At 37.2% G+C, this 16,349-nt stretch overlaps 1 protein-coding gene across 2 annotated transcripts in view; it reads right to left on the bottom strand.

Moving 5' to 3' along the window:
• Positions 1 to 1,492: 1,492 nt before the first annotated feature.
• prdm6 (PR domain containing 6) overlaps positions 1,493 to 16,349 on the bottom strand; it is a 157,585-nt gene continuing 142,728 nt past the window's right edge. For both annotated transcript variants that reach the window (XM_052020024.1, XM_052020023.1), the window contains one exon: positions 1,493 to 4,925. In XM_052020024.1, coding sequence (XP_051875984.1) covers positions 4,811 to 4,925 — 115 coding nt within the window. In that variant the 3' untranslated portion in view covers positions 1,493 to 4,810. The remainder of the gene's footprint in view (positions 4,926 to 16,349) is intronic.

Genomic DNA, 16,349 nt, shown 5'->3' on the forward strand with positions numbered 1-16,349 from the left:
AGGACAAAGAGTGATCATGGATGGAGTTGGAGAAAAGAACAACTCAGTAAAGTGTTGCCAGCCAAGAGACAACTTGGATAAACTCAAGATCCAGGCTGCCTTTGGCAGTGGCAACCTTGCAGCACAAGATCAAGCCACAATTTGTCATCTGCAAAGGCTTCCAGTCTACCAACATGTAGCAGATGTGCACAAGGTTGCCAGACGGCTGTCGTGATGCTTTTAATCTGCAACAGTCCAAGTTCCCTATTGTGTTCAGACTTGCAACACACTTAAAGTGCACTTGCTAGGAGATAAGAGATATTGATTTCAAACTTGAGGCAGGACAGCTGATGGAGGCCCAATGACACCTCAGTGAATGACATATAATCAACAGAGGTGTAATCAAACAAGCAGTGGTACATCAATGATGTGCTTCAGCCGCCTAAACAGTACTGGAAGCGTTTTTTTAAAATGCACTGCCAATTTTACCAAGTTCTTGCTTAGTGAATCATAGAATCGTACAGCACAGAAACAGGCTGTGACGACATTTCAGCCCAGTTCATACATGCCAACCTTAATGCCCATCTATACTAATCTGATTTGCCTGCATTAAGCCTGTATCCTTCTATCCCTTTCCTATCTCAGTACCCATCCAAATGCCTTTTAACCGTTGTTTAAAATGATCCCCAGTTTGTCCTGTAGAAATGTGTCTGTCAGTGTATAATTGTGAAAGGAAAACCCCAAAGACATTCCATTTGACACTAGCGCTGAGAAGATAGTATGCCTTTGTAGCATAAATGTAACAATTATATTTGTAACAGTCGATTTAGTCAGGAGTATTGCACTATTTAATTCATTGTTTTTATAAGCAATCAATAAATCTAAAGGTTTCCAGTTAATGCCTCTGTTATAATCAGAAAATGTATTCTCATACATAGAATGTCAGAATTAATCTCATAAAATAAAGTGCAGAGGTTACAATGGCAACAATGTTGTATAAGCATATGATATTGCATTTCTAGGTACTGTTCTCAGTCATAAAAGTCCTTTCCACCCATATTGTATGCCTTCATAAATTACTTCCAAAAATGTTTTGATTGAATTTCATGTTTAAATTAGTCAAAGGAAAAAATAAAGATAATTTGATGATACATCTAGCAAAATATCAGCTGTAGCTATGTACCTGATGGTTTAAAATAGTTATTAATAAACTACAACTGGATATGAATACATAAAGTAAATGCAGGTTATTTGTGTCTTTTTGCTGACCTAGAGCATTTCCAAGTTACTAATCAGAATGTCATTTCAGTAAAACCATTGTGTTAAGATTATTCATTTACAGTATTAAAATAGTTCTACTTTAGTTTGATAGACAACAGATTAATTGAGTATTTACATTTTTGAATCCAAGCACCATTTTTTCTTACAGCTTTCACTGCGCAAAATGAAGTAAAATGACAAAAAAAGAAAGGGTGACTGTTTGAAAAGGTGTTTATTGATCAATAACTTACGGTCATTTTCAGTGACCCACAGATAAGTATCACTCTCAGAGCCATTAAAAGGTCTCCTCCATTCTGCAGCTCCTCCTCCTGGTTTCCATCTCAATCAAAGCCATAGGGCAGCCAGTGTTCAAAGATTCAAACCATTAGTTAGTAGACCAGTAATCGTAAAACTTCCTTGTGATTTGTTCAAGAAATGGTCTGTGTCACTGAGCCAACAGAACGCATCGGTAATTGGAGTGGCCATCTTCAAGTCATTCAATATTGTTTTATGTGGAGGCAGGTTGTATCAAAAAATAAGAAGTATTTGTCTCTGAAATGGTAACATCTACTCCATGTGTATATATTAAATTTAGTTTTGTTCTTTATTCATCTAACCTTTCTAAAGAATGACATATTAAAACATATGTACATCATACAAATCATATTAAAAACACAAGTTTTCTTTTTTTTGGCGATGATTAATACAGCCTTTTGATTTTTTTATGTGGTGTATTTCTTTAGGGAACTCTGTTAAAGCTACTGATGTTGCTTTGAGCTAGAATACTTCTTGGCCATGTACAAAATGTACAAAAATGAACTTTCCTTATATTGCAATAGAAAATGCTCAGAAAACAGTCTGTAGTAATAAAATATACTCAGGAAAAGCAATAGCTGAATGAAAATTGATTATGAATCATTAAACAAAAATTAGTCCATAATAATACCTATTGCACCCAGAAAACCTCTAGTGAAGCTATCATTGATAAGATATGAATGGTGCTGTTTATCTGAATTGTACATTAAGATTATATCATGATTTTAATTATTTCTAGATAGGACTTTGGATAACTCTTACATTGCAACTGCCACAATGGAGGATTAATATCCAAAAACTCATTCTGCAGGAGAGCCTGGATAATTGCAAATGAGCAAAATAATAAATAACACTATCCATCATGGTATTACTTTTTTTTTGTCAGCTAAACATGGCATTTTTCACACATTAATTATTTTTCTGTCTTGTTTTTATTTGTAATGACCTTACATATGACAACCATAATTCCAAGCTGGTTCCATTACTCAGCTTTTGGGTTATTCAAAATGTGATACTTTAAGTGGTACATTATGACAATGGCACGTCTTTATTATATGTATCCAGCATGGGTATGAATTATGATCAATTGTTTCCAGATGGCCAAGTAACACCCAAAATTCTGATTTTCGTTGTCATTATTTCATGGCACAAATTAACATAAAAATCGCAATGAAAAAAATAACTTTATACAAGGCAGGGAAGAATTCCTGTCAAAAAAATTCAGAAGAGAAATGCTGCAGAAAATAAACGTATGAAGGATTTAACTTCAATAATCTTTGCAGTGGCCATGATGTATTAAGGAAGTGGGTCAATAGGATACTCAATTGTTGGAAAATAACTGAAAGCTTAACAACTTTCAAAATGTGGTACTTAATTCCTATGTTATTCTATTTATAGAAAATACTTCGATAATATTTTCTATGTTCAATGTTCATATTGGGTAATTACAAATGTTTCTTAGTATATTGGAAGTGAACTAAAAACAAAGGGCCATGGTGCAGAAATGTAATGGCAGCCACCAAAGGGCTAAAACACCGTGATTTTAACTTCTCCTCCTTATTCCAAAAAGGAGTGTTCTCAGTAATACAATATTGCTCAATGGTTATGTAAAAAAGAGATCATCTGAATCCTGCGGCCAGTGCTGTGGTGATTCTAGAACCCTGATGCACTGAGTCTATTTTTATGCATCTTAATTTCAAGTATTCAGAGTATAGTGACATAATTTTTCTCCACAAAATTTTTGTTCACAAAATTTTTGTTTTCTAGCTGATGAGTCCAACAGAATGACTGAAAGTAAATGGAAATGCAAATAGTACTGAGAGTTCCATACTCATAGATGTGTAACCATTTTGATGTACGATCCTATATGGCCCATTGCAGTAATATAATTGAGGAAAGTTTGTGTTTAATGGTGAATAACATTAATGAACAAACTTCATTTGTTCTGCATAGTGTTATATACAACCTGATGACTCTTAAGTATTCATAACGTTACTCTATATGTTAGAGTATTCATTCTGAATGCACTGTTGTGCTGCAGGAGCTTGACAAGGAATGATGTGACAGAATCACAATGTTTCTCTCACAACAATGTATTATGCATTCTTTGACTTGCATATGAAACAAGAATAATCAGTATCCGTGATTTAGTTCTCCACCCATACAGTCATCAACTTCAGTATGGGAAGCAGGCTGATACCAGTTATATGATTCACCAAATTTCATTCACTTTTAGTCAACTGCAACTGTTGTATTAGAACATGAAAGAATAGCCAGGCTTTCTTGTTTGGAAGCTGTGAGAGGAAGATGTTAGACTACAAACCTGCTAATGACTTAACCTTACAAATAGGGTGTATTTTTGCCAAATTGCTAGTTTAGCAACAAACTTTTTCATTAATTTTAGTGCTTAAAGTAATAGGTGTGTTTCAAAGAATTAATCATGCAGAATAATGTAAGCAAAAGAAGCATTTCACCATTAGCCCAAATTTAGGCTGAACTATTATTCTGCCTGAGAATTTATGGACAAATATTTGTTCAAACTTACTTATGTGCATTGGCTTTCATAGCTCTGCTGACAGACATATTGCCAGCAGTACTGCAGCAATACATTTACAATTAATGTTGCTTTGATGCAGTTTTATATTTCGAATGTCTGATCAGCAAGATAGATAAATTGTCTGTTTTGTTCTTGTGAAGTCTGAATTGTACAGAGTCCTAATCCAATAAGGAAAAGGTACCTTTGCATTTTACAATAAATCTGGGACTCTTTAATTCAAAATGCAATTTCTTGCTTTTCTTGTAGACATCACCACTGGAAAAAAGGATAGAAGATCTGTGTCCCTCAAGTCATGCTTAAAAAGGTGCAATAAAACAATGTGCATTCTCAGTCACAATTGTGGGTCACTGAACCCACTAATTAATATTTTTTCTTGCTTTGGTATTAAATAACAATTAAAAGGTTCTTAGAAATGTAATATATTCTGGGCATAGGAATCTTTGCAAGTCTCCCATTATTTGACTTTGTCCACTGAAATGAGTCGTATCTCTAATCATAAATAAATAATCTTTTTCCTGGTTGGTTTCTCTCTCTCCCATGCCAAGATCAATATCTTTTAACATCTTACTTATTTTATTACTGCTTTTGGTTTTCTGGGACTGATTGAAAGTTGCTCAGAGGAAATCTTTGGTTTTGCTTAAGTGTCCATGACATTTAATCATGACTTTCCTTGCAGTTTAATTCCAGCCAGTCAATCAGTTAATCCACTTCAATTGATTCTGTGCTTTCTGTTATTGGCTTGCACTCGTTGGGCATCCGTTGGTGTCGGCTCAGCTGCGTGGCTTGTGTGAAGCTCCGATCACATTTCTCGCACCTGTGGAGGCAATGAGAAAATTGAGACAGGGAGCTACATGTAAAGGGTGATGGCCATTTTCTCATCCCAACTAATCGGAACAGACACTTAAAAGTGGCTGTGAATTTTATAAGGCTCCTGGGGTCTAATTGGTGGCTACTCCCCAGCCTTGATGCAAGTGACGGGACAAGGTCTGCTTGATTCAGAACAGAGGAATCTGTCAATAGGCAGAGAGTAAGGTGATTTCTCAAGAGATGCCTGTCCTGTTATGGTCCTGATCACTGTCAGTTCAAATAGATAAAGAACAAAAAGAGATTTTCAGGAGCATGCCATCAAAGGAGCAGCTCTGTCGGATGCTCAAGGGCCTTAGGAGAAATTGATGACAGACTAAATCTCACCTTTCACTAATTCAAAAATCAGACGGAAGAGGCTGTAAATACCAAATCATGTTCGGGAAACTACTTAGAGCTTAAATACATAATGGTGTTTCAGATATCTAAGTGTTCCTGAAATCTGAACATCTGCAACTTCTGCAACATTCAAGAATCTTTTATCAGTGAAGAATGTAATTTAGTGTCAGATTTTTATACTATATTTTTATAATATTTTCTACCAATTCTTGTATTCCATTGAAATGTAAAGGATATAGAAGGGTGAGTGAATAATAGAATTGGCCAGATTTTAATGATATTTTAAAAGGGAACACCTGATCAAATTACAACACAGGTTCAAGGATTTGTCCTCAAAATAACAGAATGTTTTTAAATTTTGGTGTGTGTGTGTGTGTGCACGCGCGCACACAAGAGCCTATTTTAGATGCATTTTCTGTAAACTAAATTCAAAGAGGAACTTTGAAATTGTGCTAAAGTGTTCTCATAAAAAAATTGAATGAAATTTTGTATGACATTGAAATAGACTCCTATGACCGTGCAAATGAAATTTGGAATATACAGGTGCAGAAATTTAGCATTTATGGAGACAAAGGGCTGATTGATGTTTTGTGTTGAGACCCTACGTCAGGACTGGCCTGCTTTTGAGCTGTGAACACAGTCCAATATTATATAATTTGCTATTTTTAACTTCATAAGTAAAATAAAGAAGGACTCAGTGGAAGTGAAGGAAACCAACTTAAAACTCAGCAGCCTGCTTCCTCTCCTCTTTGAAATGAACATTTCTATGCAGCCATATTACCAATGATAGTACTTTCAAAGTCAAGTTTCCTAATTATAAACCATGGTGCTTAATTTGCTTGGTTCATCACTGCCTGTAAGATCTTCAAAACCTCAACTGATACAAAAATTGTAAAATATTCCTTAGGAAAAGCTACGCCCACTTCCCTGGTTGCAAAAGGGCAGGAGAAAGGATAGAGACCAGGTTCTCACTTGTTAAATTCTTCCATGCTTCTTAGAGAATTTCAAGCAGTGGGTGCCCACCTAAAAAAAGTACTTAGATGAACCAGGATGAAAAAACAACAAGGTGCTGGAGGAACTCAGCAGGTCAGGCAGCATCCGTGGAGAAAAGCAGATGGTCAACGTTTCGGGTTAGGACCCTTCTTCAGGTCTGCATCTCCCCATTGCCAGTCACTTCAACTCCCCCTCCCACTCCATCAATGATATGTCAGCCCTCGGCCTCCTCCACTGCCGGGAGAAGTCCAAACGCAAACTGGAGGAACAGCACCTCATTTTCTGTCTTGGGACCTTACAGCCTAATGGCATGAACATCAAATTCTCCCACTTTAAGTAAACAAACCGCCGCCCCCCCCCCGCCCCCCACTTTGCCTCTTCTTTTCTTCCCTTTCCTGGCCTACCTCTCTTTTTTCTCCTCACCATTTTTTTCTTCTCTCTCCTTTTCCTCTCCTCCCCTCCCCCTCCTACTGCCTGCCTCCATACCTTTGACCCATCCCCCAGTGGATCAGCTCTCCTCTCCACTCCCGCATCTGCCTATCACTATCTCTTACCTGCATCTGCCTATCACCACCTTGTGCCCACTCTGCCTCCCCTCTTTTGTCCACCTATCACTGCTCTGTTTTCCCCCCCTATGTATTGGGCTTCCCCTTTTCCTATCTTCAGTCCTGAAGAAGGGTCCTGACCCGAAATATTGACCGTCTGCTTTTCTCCACAGAAGCTGCCTTGCCTGCTGAGTTCCTCCAGCATCTTGTTGTTTTTTCATCTAGATTCCAGCATCTACAGTCCTTTGTTTCCCTATTTAGATGAACCAGGGGGGAATGTTCTGGATTTGGTTAGGGCAGGCCGACAATGTTCTTGTAGGCTCTTCAAATGAATTCAACACCTTTTGACTGCTGAATGAGGAGAGGTCTGTTTTTGTCCCTGACTTTGCTGCCCCTTCAGCTGGTGCTCAGCCCTGCGAGGAATCATTGTGACAGAAGAAGAGATCTGTACCTCCAGATACGTGGCATGCACTTTGGATGCACTGAACGTGTACAGAGCTATGGCAGGGGTGTTGGGGGAAACTGAATACCTTTTGTTCTCCTTAACTTTAAAGCTAAACCTACAAGCATAATGAAATGTGTATATAAATTATATGACCTACAAAAGGAAAGGGATTTTTAGAATGAAATCTTTGATCCAACAATAACAGATTACAGTTGGTTACAATTTTGTGCTCTGGTTGTCTTTACAAATTCTAAGGAAACCTGCTTTAGATAACCAGCATTTTGGTATTAGATCAAACCCATTTAAATGTTCTTCTATATAAGTGCAATTTTCAACCAAAATGTCTGAGTTACATTCCATAAGTTGTTAAACACAATAAAAACGCTGCTCTTGCAAAACACCTGCTGCTAACACAAAAACAGCACCATTGAGGAAATAGAGGAGAAAAGTCACAGGAAGAAAGAGTGACAGAGGCTTTCAGTGGAATTAATAAGGACTGATTCATTCTAGAGGCAAGAAATTCAGAAAACTATTTGCACAATTTATCCTAAGTAGACCAAAATATCAGTCAGAGTTAGAAAGGCCTTTTAACATTGTACAATTTGTGCAACTAGGAGTATCTCAGACTAATAGGGTACAGCCTCGTTACTTGCCTGAAGGAAGAAACATCAGAGAGCTATAAATCAGTTTGCCTTATCTAAATGTTTTTTTAAGTGGCAAAATCAGATTGATTGGGAAGACAAAAGATTCAACAGCTTAATGAAAACAAAAGGACATTTTTCGAAGCTTGTATAGGAAGCAATGTTGGATAATAAACTTGGCAGCACCATTTTGTCCACTTTCTAACGTCTATAAGTCTTGAAAAGAAATTCCTAACCAGAGTAACGATTGTAGGCAGCACCTTGCATTTATGAACTAGTAGAATAATTGAATTATAGAACAGAGGGAAATGCATCGCCCTCTGCAGCTGAATTAAAACTGAGTTATTTATTTAGTCCCGTTGCTCTCCTTGCATTACATTGTCTTTTTTCTTCCAACTATGTTTTCATTTTCCTCTTAAAACCTATTATAGATCTGCTTTCAGTACTAACTCTTGTCTTTTGCTGTTTAATCCCAATGTGTGCTTCTGCTAGTTAACGTTCAGCCCTATGATAATCCTTCCCTATTTTTCTACTTAAAAGCTTTTCTAAACCTTCTTCTCCCAACAAAAAGAACTCCCTTTTTTATTCTAAAGGAAATACTAACGCTAAACCTTATTATCTCTGATATCATTTAAATAAATCTTCTCTGTACTTTCTCCACAACTTCGTGAACATATGCACGAATAGGTGAACTGGGAGCAGGAGTAGGCCATTCAGCCCCAAGCCTGCCCTGCCATTTGATAAGATTATGTCTGATCTGACTATAACCTCAACTCCAGATGGAGTATAAAGTGGGAAAATGTGAAATTGTAAACATTTGAAGTTTCAAAGACTCTGCTACTGCTGCGCTTTGAGAAAGGGTATTCCAAAGATCCATGGGCTCCTGTGAGAAAAAAATCTCACCTCATTGATTCTTAAATGGGCAATCACTTAAATTTAAAGAGGGATTCCTAGTTCTAAATTCTCTTACAAGAGAAAACATCCTCTCAATATTGACCTTGTTAAGAGCCCTCATTTGTTCCCATGAAGTTTCCTCTCACTCTACTAAACTCCAGTGAATAAAAGCCGAGACTATCCAAATTTTTTTCAGAAGACAACCTGCTCATTTCACTTAGCTGTCTATAAACCTTCTATGAATTGCTTTCAACATATTTACACCTGTTTGTAAATAAGGAGGCCAATATTATTAACGGTACCTCAGATGTGAACTTGCCAGTACCCTATATAACTGAAGCATAACGTCCCCACTTTTGCACTCAGTTCCCCAGCAAGAAACATTAACTTTCTGTTAGCTTCCCTAATTACTTGCTGAACCTGCATTCTCGCTTATTGCAAATCATACATTAGGTCTTCCAAGTCCCTCTTCACCTCTGAGCTCTGCAATCTCTCACCATTTAGATAATATGCTTTTTAAAAAAATATTCCTACCAACATGAACAATTTCATATTTACCTACATTATACTCCATTTGACAGACCTTTAACCACTCACACAATCTACCTATATCCCTTGTGGGCTCCTTATGCCCTCTTCACAACTTATTTTTTCTACATATATTTGGGGCATAAGCAAAACTGGCAATCATAGTATGGTGCTTTCATCCAAGTCATGATAAACTTTAAAATGTTGAGGACCCAACATGATCCTGTAGCTACTTGCTAAACCTTGCCAAAAAGAAAAGACCCTTTTATGATTACCATTTGTCTCCTGTTATCCATCAATTTATTACCTCTTATACCATCAGCTTTTATTTTCCACAATAAGCTTCGATGTAGCACCTTATCAAATGCCTTCTGAAAAATTTAAGTATACTATTCCACTGGTTCTCCTTTATCTACATCATGTTACTTCTTCAAAAAACTTGAATAAACTGGTCAAACATGATTTCCCTTTCACTAAACCTTGCTGACTTTGCCTGATTACTAAATGTCCTGCTATAACATTTTTGATAATAATTTGTAACATTTTCCTTTTGACGGATGTTACTTTACTGGCTTCTAATTTCCTTCTTTCTGTCTCAACCCTTTTTGAATAAAGTTATGGTTGCTATTTTCCAATTTAATGGGCCAGCCACATTTTCTAATAAATTGAAAAATTAATATCAATGCATCACCTATCTCACTGGCCACTTCTTTTAATACTCTAGGATGGTCCATCAGGCCTGAATGCAGTGATCTCACAGCTCCATCAATTTTCACAGTAGTCTTCCCTGGTGATTGTAATTTTCCTGAGTTTCTAACAACCCCCTTCCTCTTTACCCCACCTTCCAATTCCAAAGGTGTAGCTATTTCTAATTTGTTGCTGCAGAGAGCTATTTCTAGCTTCATAAATGCTTAACTCACTTCAATAGAGTTTCCAAAATTGGATATCATGTAGAAACAACGTAAAGAATTGGGTGGTGTAGTGGGTTGGACAGTGCCTCTGCACATCTCTGACCTGGGTTTAACTGAAGCCTATACTTTGAGGACAACTGCTGCTTGTAATCTTGGGTCTGTTCACAATACTAATTAATAATCTCACCAAGATTATCCATTTGAGAAGTTGAGTCTTTCTGAGGTTGGATAGTGACAGAAAACATATTTTTTTGAATACTGGATCTTACTGTGTTTTACTAACCTGCCATGTGCATGATGCTAACTTTGACAGCCTGAAATTGGGAGGTGACAATTCTCAAGCACAAGCATTCATCACCGGCGGGAAAGTAAATGAACAGGATAATGGAAAGAACGTTAAGATAATTGTGTAGTGAATCATAAGTAAAAGAGAAAAATATGGTAAAATGCAATAGGAAGTTGTACAATTTGAACTGCTTGAGAACATGTACCACAAGCCTTAAGGACAGCATCTATCTCACTGTTATAAGACACTTGAACGGATCTCTTATATGATAAAGAACTCCTGATCTCTCAATCAACCTCGTCATGCCCCTTGCACCTTATTTGACTACCTTCACTGCACTTTGTCTGTAAGATTACACCATTCAACACCATATTACTGAACCATATTCTGCATTCTGTTACTATTTTTCCTTTTGTACTACCTTGATGTACTTATGTATGGAATGACCTGTCTGGATGGCATGCAAAGAAGGCATTTCTCTGTATCTTGGTACAAGTGACAATAATAAACCAATTACCAACTCTATTTTTGCTCATAAAATGGCCAAATTTCCATTGACAAGCCTATATTTCCTGTGTATCTAAATTTGATAATGGAAATTTGGACAATGGTCTACAATATCCGACATCAAACTAACTGCACATTATATTGATTGCCTAACTTTCACTTCTAATGATTCAATCAAAGGAAACTTGGGTGAGACATATAATGGACAGGCAATTTTACAATCTCCATTTCACAAGATTGCCCAAAGTTAATGATATGTTCTATGTGCATTATGTCTGAGTAAGTATAATGCAAGGTAAAACATTTACCTTTGTACTGATGGGTTATCATGGTGCTTGGTTGATTCTAATCAATCAACAATCCAACTATCCTGGAGTTTTATATATTTAAAACATTCATACATTAGTAAATTGGTTTATTATTGTCACATGTACCAAGGTACAGTGAAAAAGTTTGTTTTGCTTGTGATCCATACAGATCATTTCATCACATTAGTGCATTGAGGTAGTACAAGGGAAAAACAAAAAACAGAATGCAGAATAAAGTGTTACAGTTACAGAAAAAGTGCAGTGCAGACAGACAATAAGGCGCTGAAGCTTTTAAGTTTAGGGATAGAACAAGTGGCTAACAACCATCTCAGTTTGCAAATTTTATTGAAAATGAACAGATAGCGAATTTATTAAATAAATAATGAATAAATCAGCAAGATTATGCATGATCTGGCCAGCTCCTTGCACTCAACCCTCCTTTTACCACCCTAGAGGGCAATTGAGCTCCAGGTCTCACTAATGTGGTTGTTTGGTGAAACAGAGCGGACTGCGAACAGCAACTTGGCCTCAGGTGGCATATCCTGGGTGCCCACCTCTTGCACCAATCTGATGGCCTTTTGACACTTGGCTGCTGTTAAATGATTTTTAACCTATTTTTAAATATATTCAATGAATAGAGACATTTAATGTTCTAAAGGATTAAATATCAGATATTTTTAATATAATACATTTATTTCTTTTAAAATACAGTTAAGTGATGTAAACAAAGCATTTAGATACTGAATTAAGAAAAATATCATTTACTTGCACTTACCTTTTCAATCAAAATCAGCGAACCGATTGAAATGAATGGGGCTACACTAAATTGCCAGCCATGGCTGGTGTAATGCTGAGGTGTAGGTGCAAAGTGCATCCAGTTCCTCGTATCTGTATGTTTGTGCTTTGGCCCAAGACTCAGTGCAAAGTTCAGCAGTGAGAGGGGAGTTCAGGTGCACCATGGAAGACAGGGATGAACTAACCCATGAACAGCACCTCAATAGTTATTCTCTACATTCCAGGTCTATATATATATATATATATATATATATATATATATATATAAAAATATATACAAACACACACACATATATATATATATATATATATATATATATATATATATATATATATATATATATATATATATATATATACACACACACACACAAGAGAGACTGCAGATGCTGGAAATCTGGAGCAGCACACAAAATGCTGGAGGAACTCAACGGGTCAGGCAGCATCTATGGAGGGAAATGGACAGTTGACGTTTTGGGGTGAGACCCTTCCTCAGGACAGTGATGTTGGCCTAGATTTTCACATTGCTCCTAAAATGTTGATTTGTCTCCTCTCATACTAATCAACCTGTTGAAATTAACTATGTTTTTGTGACATCTCTTCTTTTTAAAGTCTTTCAGAACATGCCAGAGCCTTTAAATTTTATTTTCAGTTCACTCTAATTCATTTGAACCTTTAGTTTTATGGAATTAAAATGACGTTAATTTTTCTTCTGAAAGTGTGTTGCCATGTGCATCCTTATGGAACCTATCTCCTTTCTTTTACTTTGTAACTAAGCAAGATCTATTACTGGCTGGATTTATAGTAAAACCCGGAACATTAATAAGAATTTCAGAATGTAAGTAGAAGTTACCGGGGCATTCTGAAACTAAAGTAAGAACTTTTAGTTGGGGATAAAGGAAGGGATTTAATTACTGATTGGAAACTGAATATGATTGTCTACTTAAAACCACTGCTGTTTTGGGAAGTTCTGCCCTGAATGAGTTGAGTTACAGCATTCTGGAGTAGAATCTTGTCAAACGAAATGCATCAAATGAACCTGTTCAATGAAAAGAGCCCAAGAGCATTGTTCACACAAAGATTTGTGTTTTATTCATTAGTGCATGTGTGCAATGCTATCCCCTCAGAGGGGGTTATCAAAGTGCTGATGACACATTAGTGCAGTGCTGAGCGTTTATCTGAAAACTGATTAGGTACTGAAGCTGTTGTTAAAATCACTGTCTTCCATCACAGGATCTTGAAATTCTCAAATTGCAATCACATTAAATGCAACACAGTATCTGAAACAATTCGATTAGTGCCAATCAAAAATCAAGTATAAAGGGTGATTTAGATATAAAGGTAGCATAGAAATGGGATCATACTTAATATTTCTGCAGTCTTCCAAGTGTTGCTACTTAGTAAGGTAAATAACAGAAGTAATTGAAGGCAGGAAAATCTCAACTAACAGCAATGACTGGTACAATAAACTATCAAACATCATACAAAATATAACACTCATTTCTTAAAGGTATTCACATATACTTCATTATTTCTCCTTCAATAAAAAAGAAATAGATACCAACCATCTACTGTTTTCATAGACAGAATTATATTATCATATATGAAATTAAACATGTATCTAATCTCAGATAGATTCAATACAAACTGTACCCAACACCTCTAAAGTAATCATTCCAGGCATTGGTCATTCCAGTGCATTACTTCTCCTGAGAGGTTCATACACATCTGGTGGACGATTTCTACTCTGCAATTTTTGTTTCACCTTAATTATTTTTATAACTATGAATGCATTGTATTAGATATTCTAACACACCAAAACATAAACCTTAATAATGGATTAATAACTCAGAGCAGCTACTCGAATAAGTACAATTACTTGGTACATCAATGAATATCATGCTAACAAAGACAATAATCTCTGCTTTGATTGCTCCTTTAGACCCTCTATTTTGTGCCTCTACTTTCACACTATCTTGCATCCTGATTCCCACTCTTCCCTTTGGGATATCTCACCCTGGTTTAATTCTCTGGACAGCATGTTCCTTTGCCTTGTGGGTCTATATTGCAATCTCTTGGTGGTTTTTGAAAGTGTTTCTGGAATCAACACTTTCTGCCATCATGATTCACGTGCAGATCCACAGTGTATGTCCATATATTTGTCCAGTTTTTACAGATAAACTCACTTCTAGGAATATTATGTTCCAATTCACCACATCCTTCAGCTGTATATCATATGACCTTTTCTCAATTCCCTCAGCACATTACCTTTACAGGCATAGGCCAAACTGCTGGTTTAGCTCCTCCATAAAATACCTCATGTTCAACTGCTCAGTTTTCCTTGTAGCCTAAGCTTCACATTTCTTGTCAGATGGACAGTTGTCAAATTACATCTGCAACGGTGCCGATGCATCACTGATCACAACTCAGTCACCACACCTGACATCACAGAGAGAACTGCCTGCTTTCACTGCATTTCAAACCCACACTGTACCTTCTCTCAGTGTCCCATGTAGTTGTATCATTGACATAAAGCTATCATTTTCCAGAAGTGTTTTGTTGGAGATGCAGCCTGTAACCTTAAACTGTCAATGCCTATGAAATGGAGATGTCTTGGCACCTCTCAAGCCCACCTGACCAATAGTCTGTTTGGAGTACATCCTAAAGTATGAGTGGCTCTTGGATCTCCTCAATGTGCAATGGAAAACATGATCCCTCAATCCGAGAGCCTCAATTGAAGCCACACCCATCAAACAGCAAAAAAAATGCAGATGTTGGAAATCTGAAATAAAAACAGAAATCTAACACTTAGCAGCATCTGTGGAGAGAGAAACCTTCTGATGAAACATTAACTCTGTTTCTCGCTCCACAGCTACTACTGGTCTGCTGGATATTTACAAACTATGTCCATGATCATTGGTGCACACCCATGCCCCTGAACTATGATAGGCAACCAGGCATGTGTGTCTCCACTCACAACCCAACTATTCACCTCCCCTGTAACTCAGAGTGTCCCTCTAGTTTATGTGTTCAACACCACTTTGGCCTACCTCAACTGAAAATGGCTGACAAAGGTCCGATACATAACTTACAACAGGGGGACTTGCCGCAGCATCAATGAGCATGCTTATAATTGCTTCCTCAATCGGTATGGTGGCCTTAAATCTTCTGCCCTTCTGCTCAGATGCAGTTTAGAGGTGAGTGAGATTTGGTGCAGAGTAGGACACAGGGAGCAGTTTAGTTTGGGCTTGTTTACTAATAGTAAAGGATGGGAGGCCAGCCAGGGGAGCAAAGGTCCGATGAAACCTGGAGATAGCATAGACATGAATGAAACAAAATGACTGAGATTGTCTAGAAGTAGAGGTTGGTAGAGTAGAGGGACATGATATTTGTGACAGAGGGGGTCCAAGGTCAGACCTCCAGCTCAGTTAGGGCTGTGAGGCTTCAAGCAGTCTGGTTCAGCCTTACACCATGCCCAGAGAAAAGTGTTCAGAACAGGACCTCATAACAGATGTATCATGAAGACAAAATTTGCACAGCTGTTTTAAAACCAAGATGGAAACATGACCATTATTTGTTGAAGTATCCTCTTCACCTGCTTCCATTTGTATATCCAGAGGCAAGGATCTAGGAAATGTCCCATCTCACAGATATTTATTTCCTTTATTGCCATGAAAATAATGGAAAATTGATCAACTTTGAATTTTTGGCCACAACAACAGTAGCAAAGCTCCTTTTGGTTATTTTCCATGGTTTCCTTTAGTTAATTGACTGCCAAATTTCAGTTGTTTCTCTCATGTTGTAACAAATGGTAAATGATTAAACCACAGCTCATTTGGGAGGAAACTCAGTTACAGAGGCAGACATTTTCTGGTGAAGTGGAGAGGAGTTGATTTATATGGCTTTAAACAGTTGTGTCTTTCACAGTTTTTCTGCTACGAGCTATGAGTGTAGAAGATGAACTGTACTCCTGGTACAATAAATGTTAATGGGAATCACATATTAGTAAACTGCAAGCATTCTACCCACAAGTTTCCTCTCCATTAAAAGATGGAGACTTGCGGTGGAGTGTTCCCATGATTTCAGCATGGGCACTCGCAGCAGACAAGACTTTGTGTTGTGAATGCACATTCACAAAATTTACTCTACATGCTTAATATGTCTGAAGAACATTTGGCAGAG

The sequence above is a fragment of the Pristis pectinata genome, chromosome 7, assembly GCF_009764475.1.
Source record: "Pristis pectinata isolate sPriPec2 chromosome 7, sPriPec2.1.pri, whole genome shotgun sequence".
Classification (NCBI taxonomy): domain Eukaryota; kingdom Metazoa; phylum Chordata; class Chondrichthyes; order Rhinopristiformes; family Pristidae; genus Pristis; species Pristis pectinata.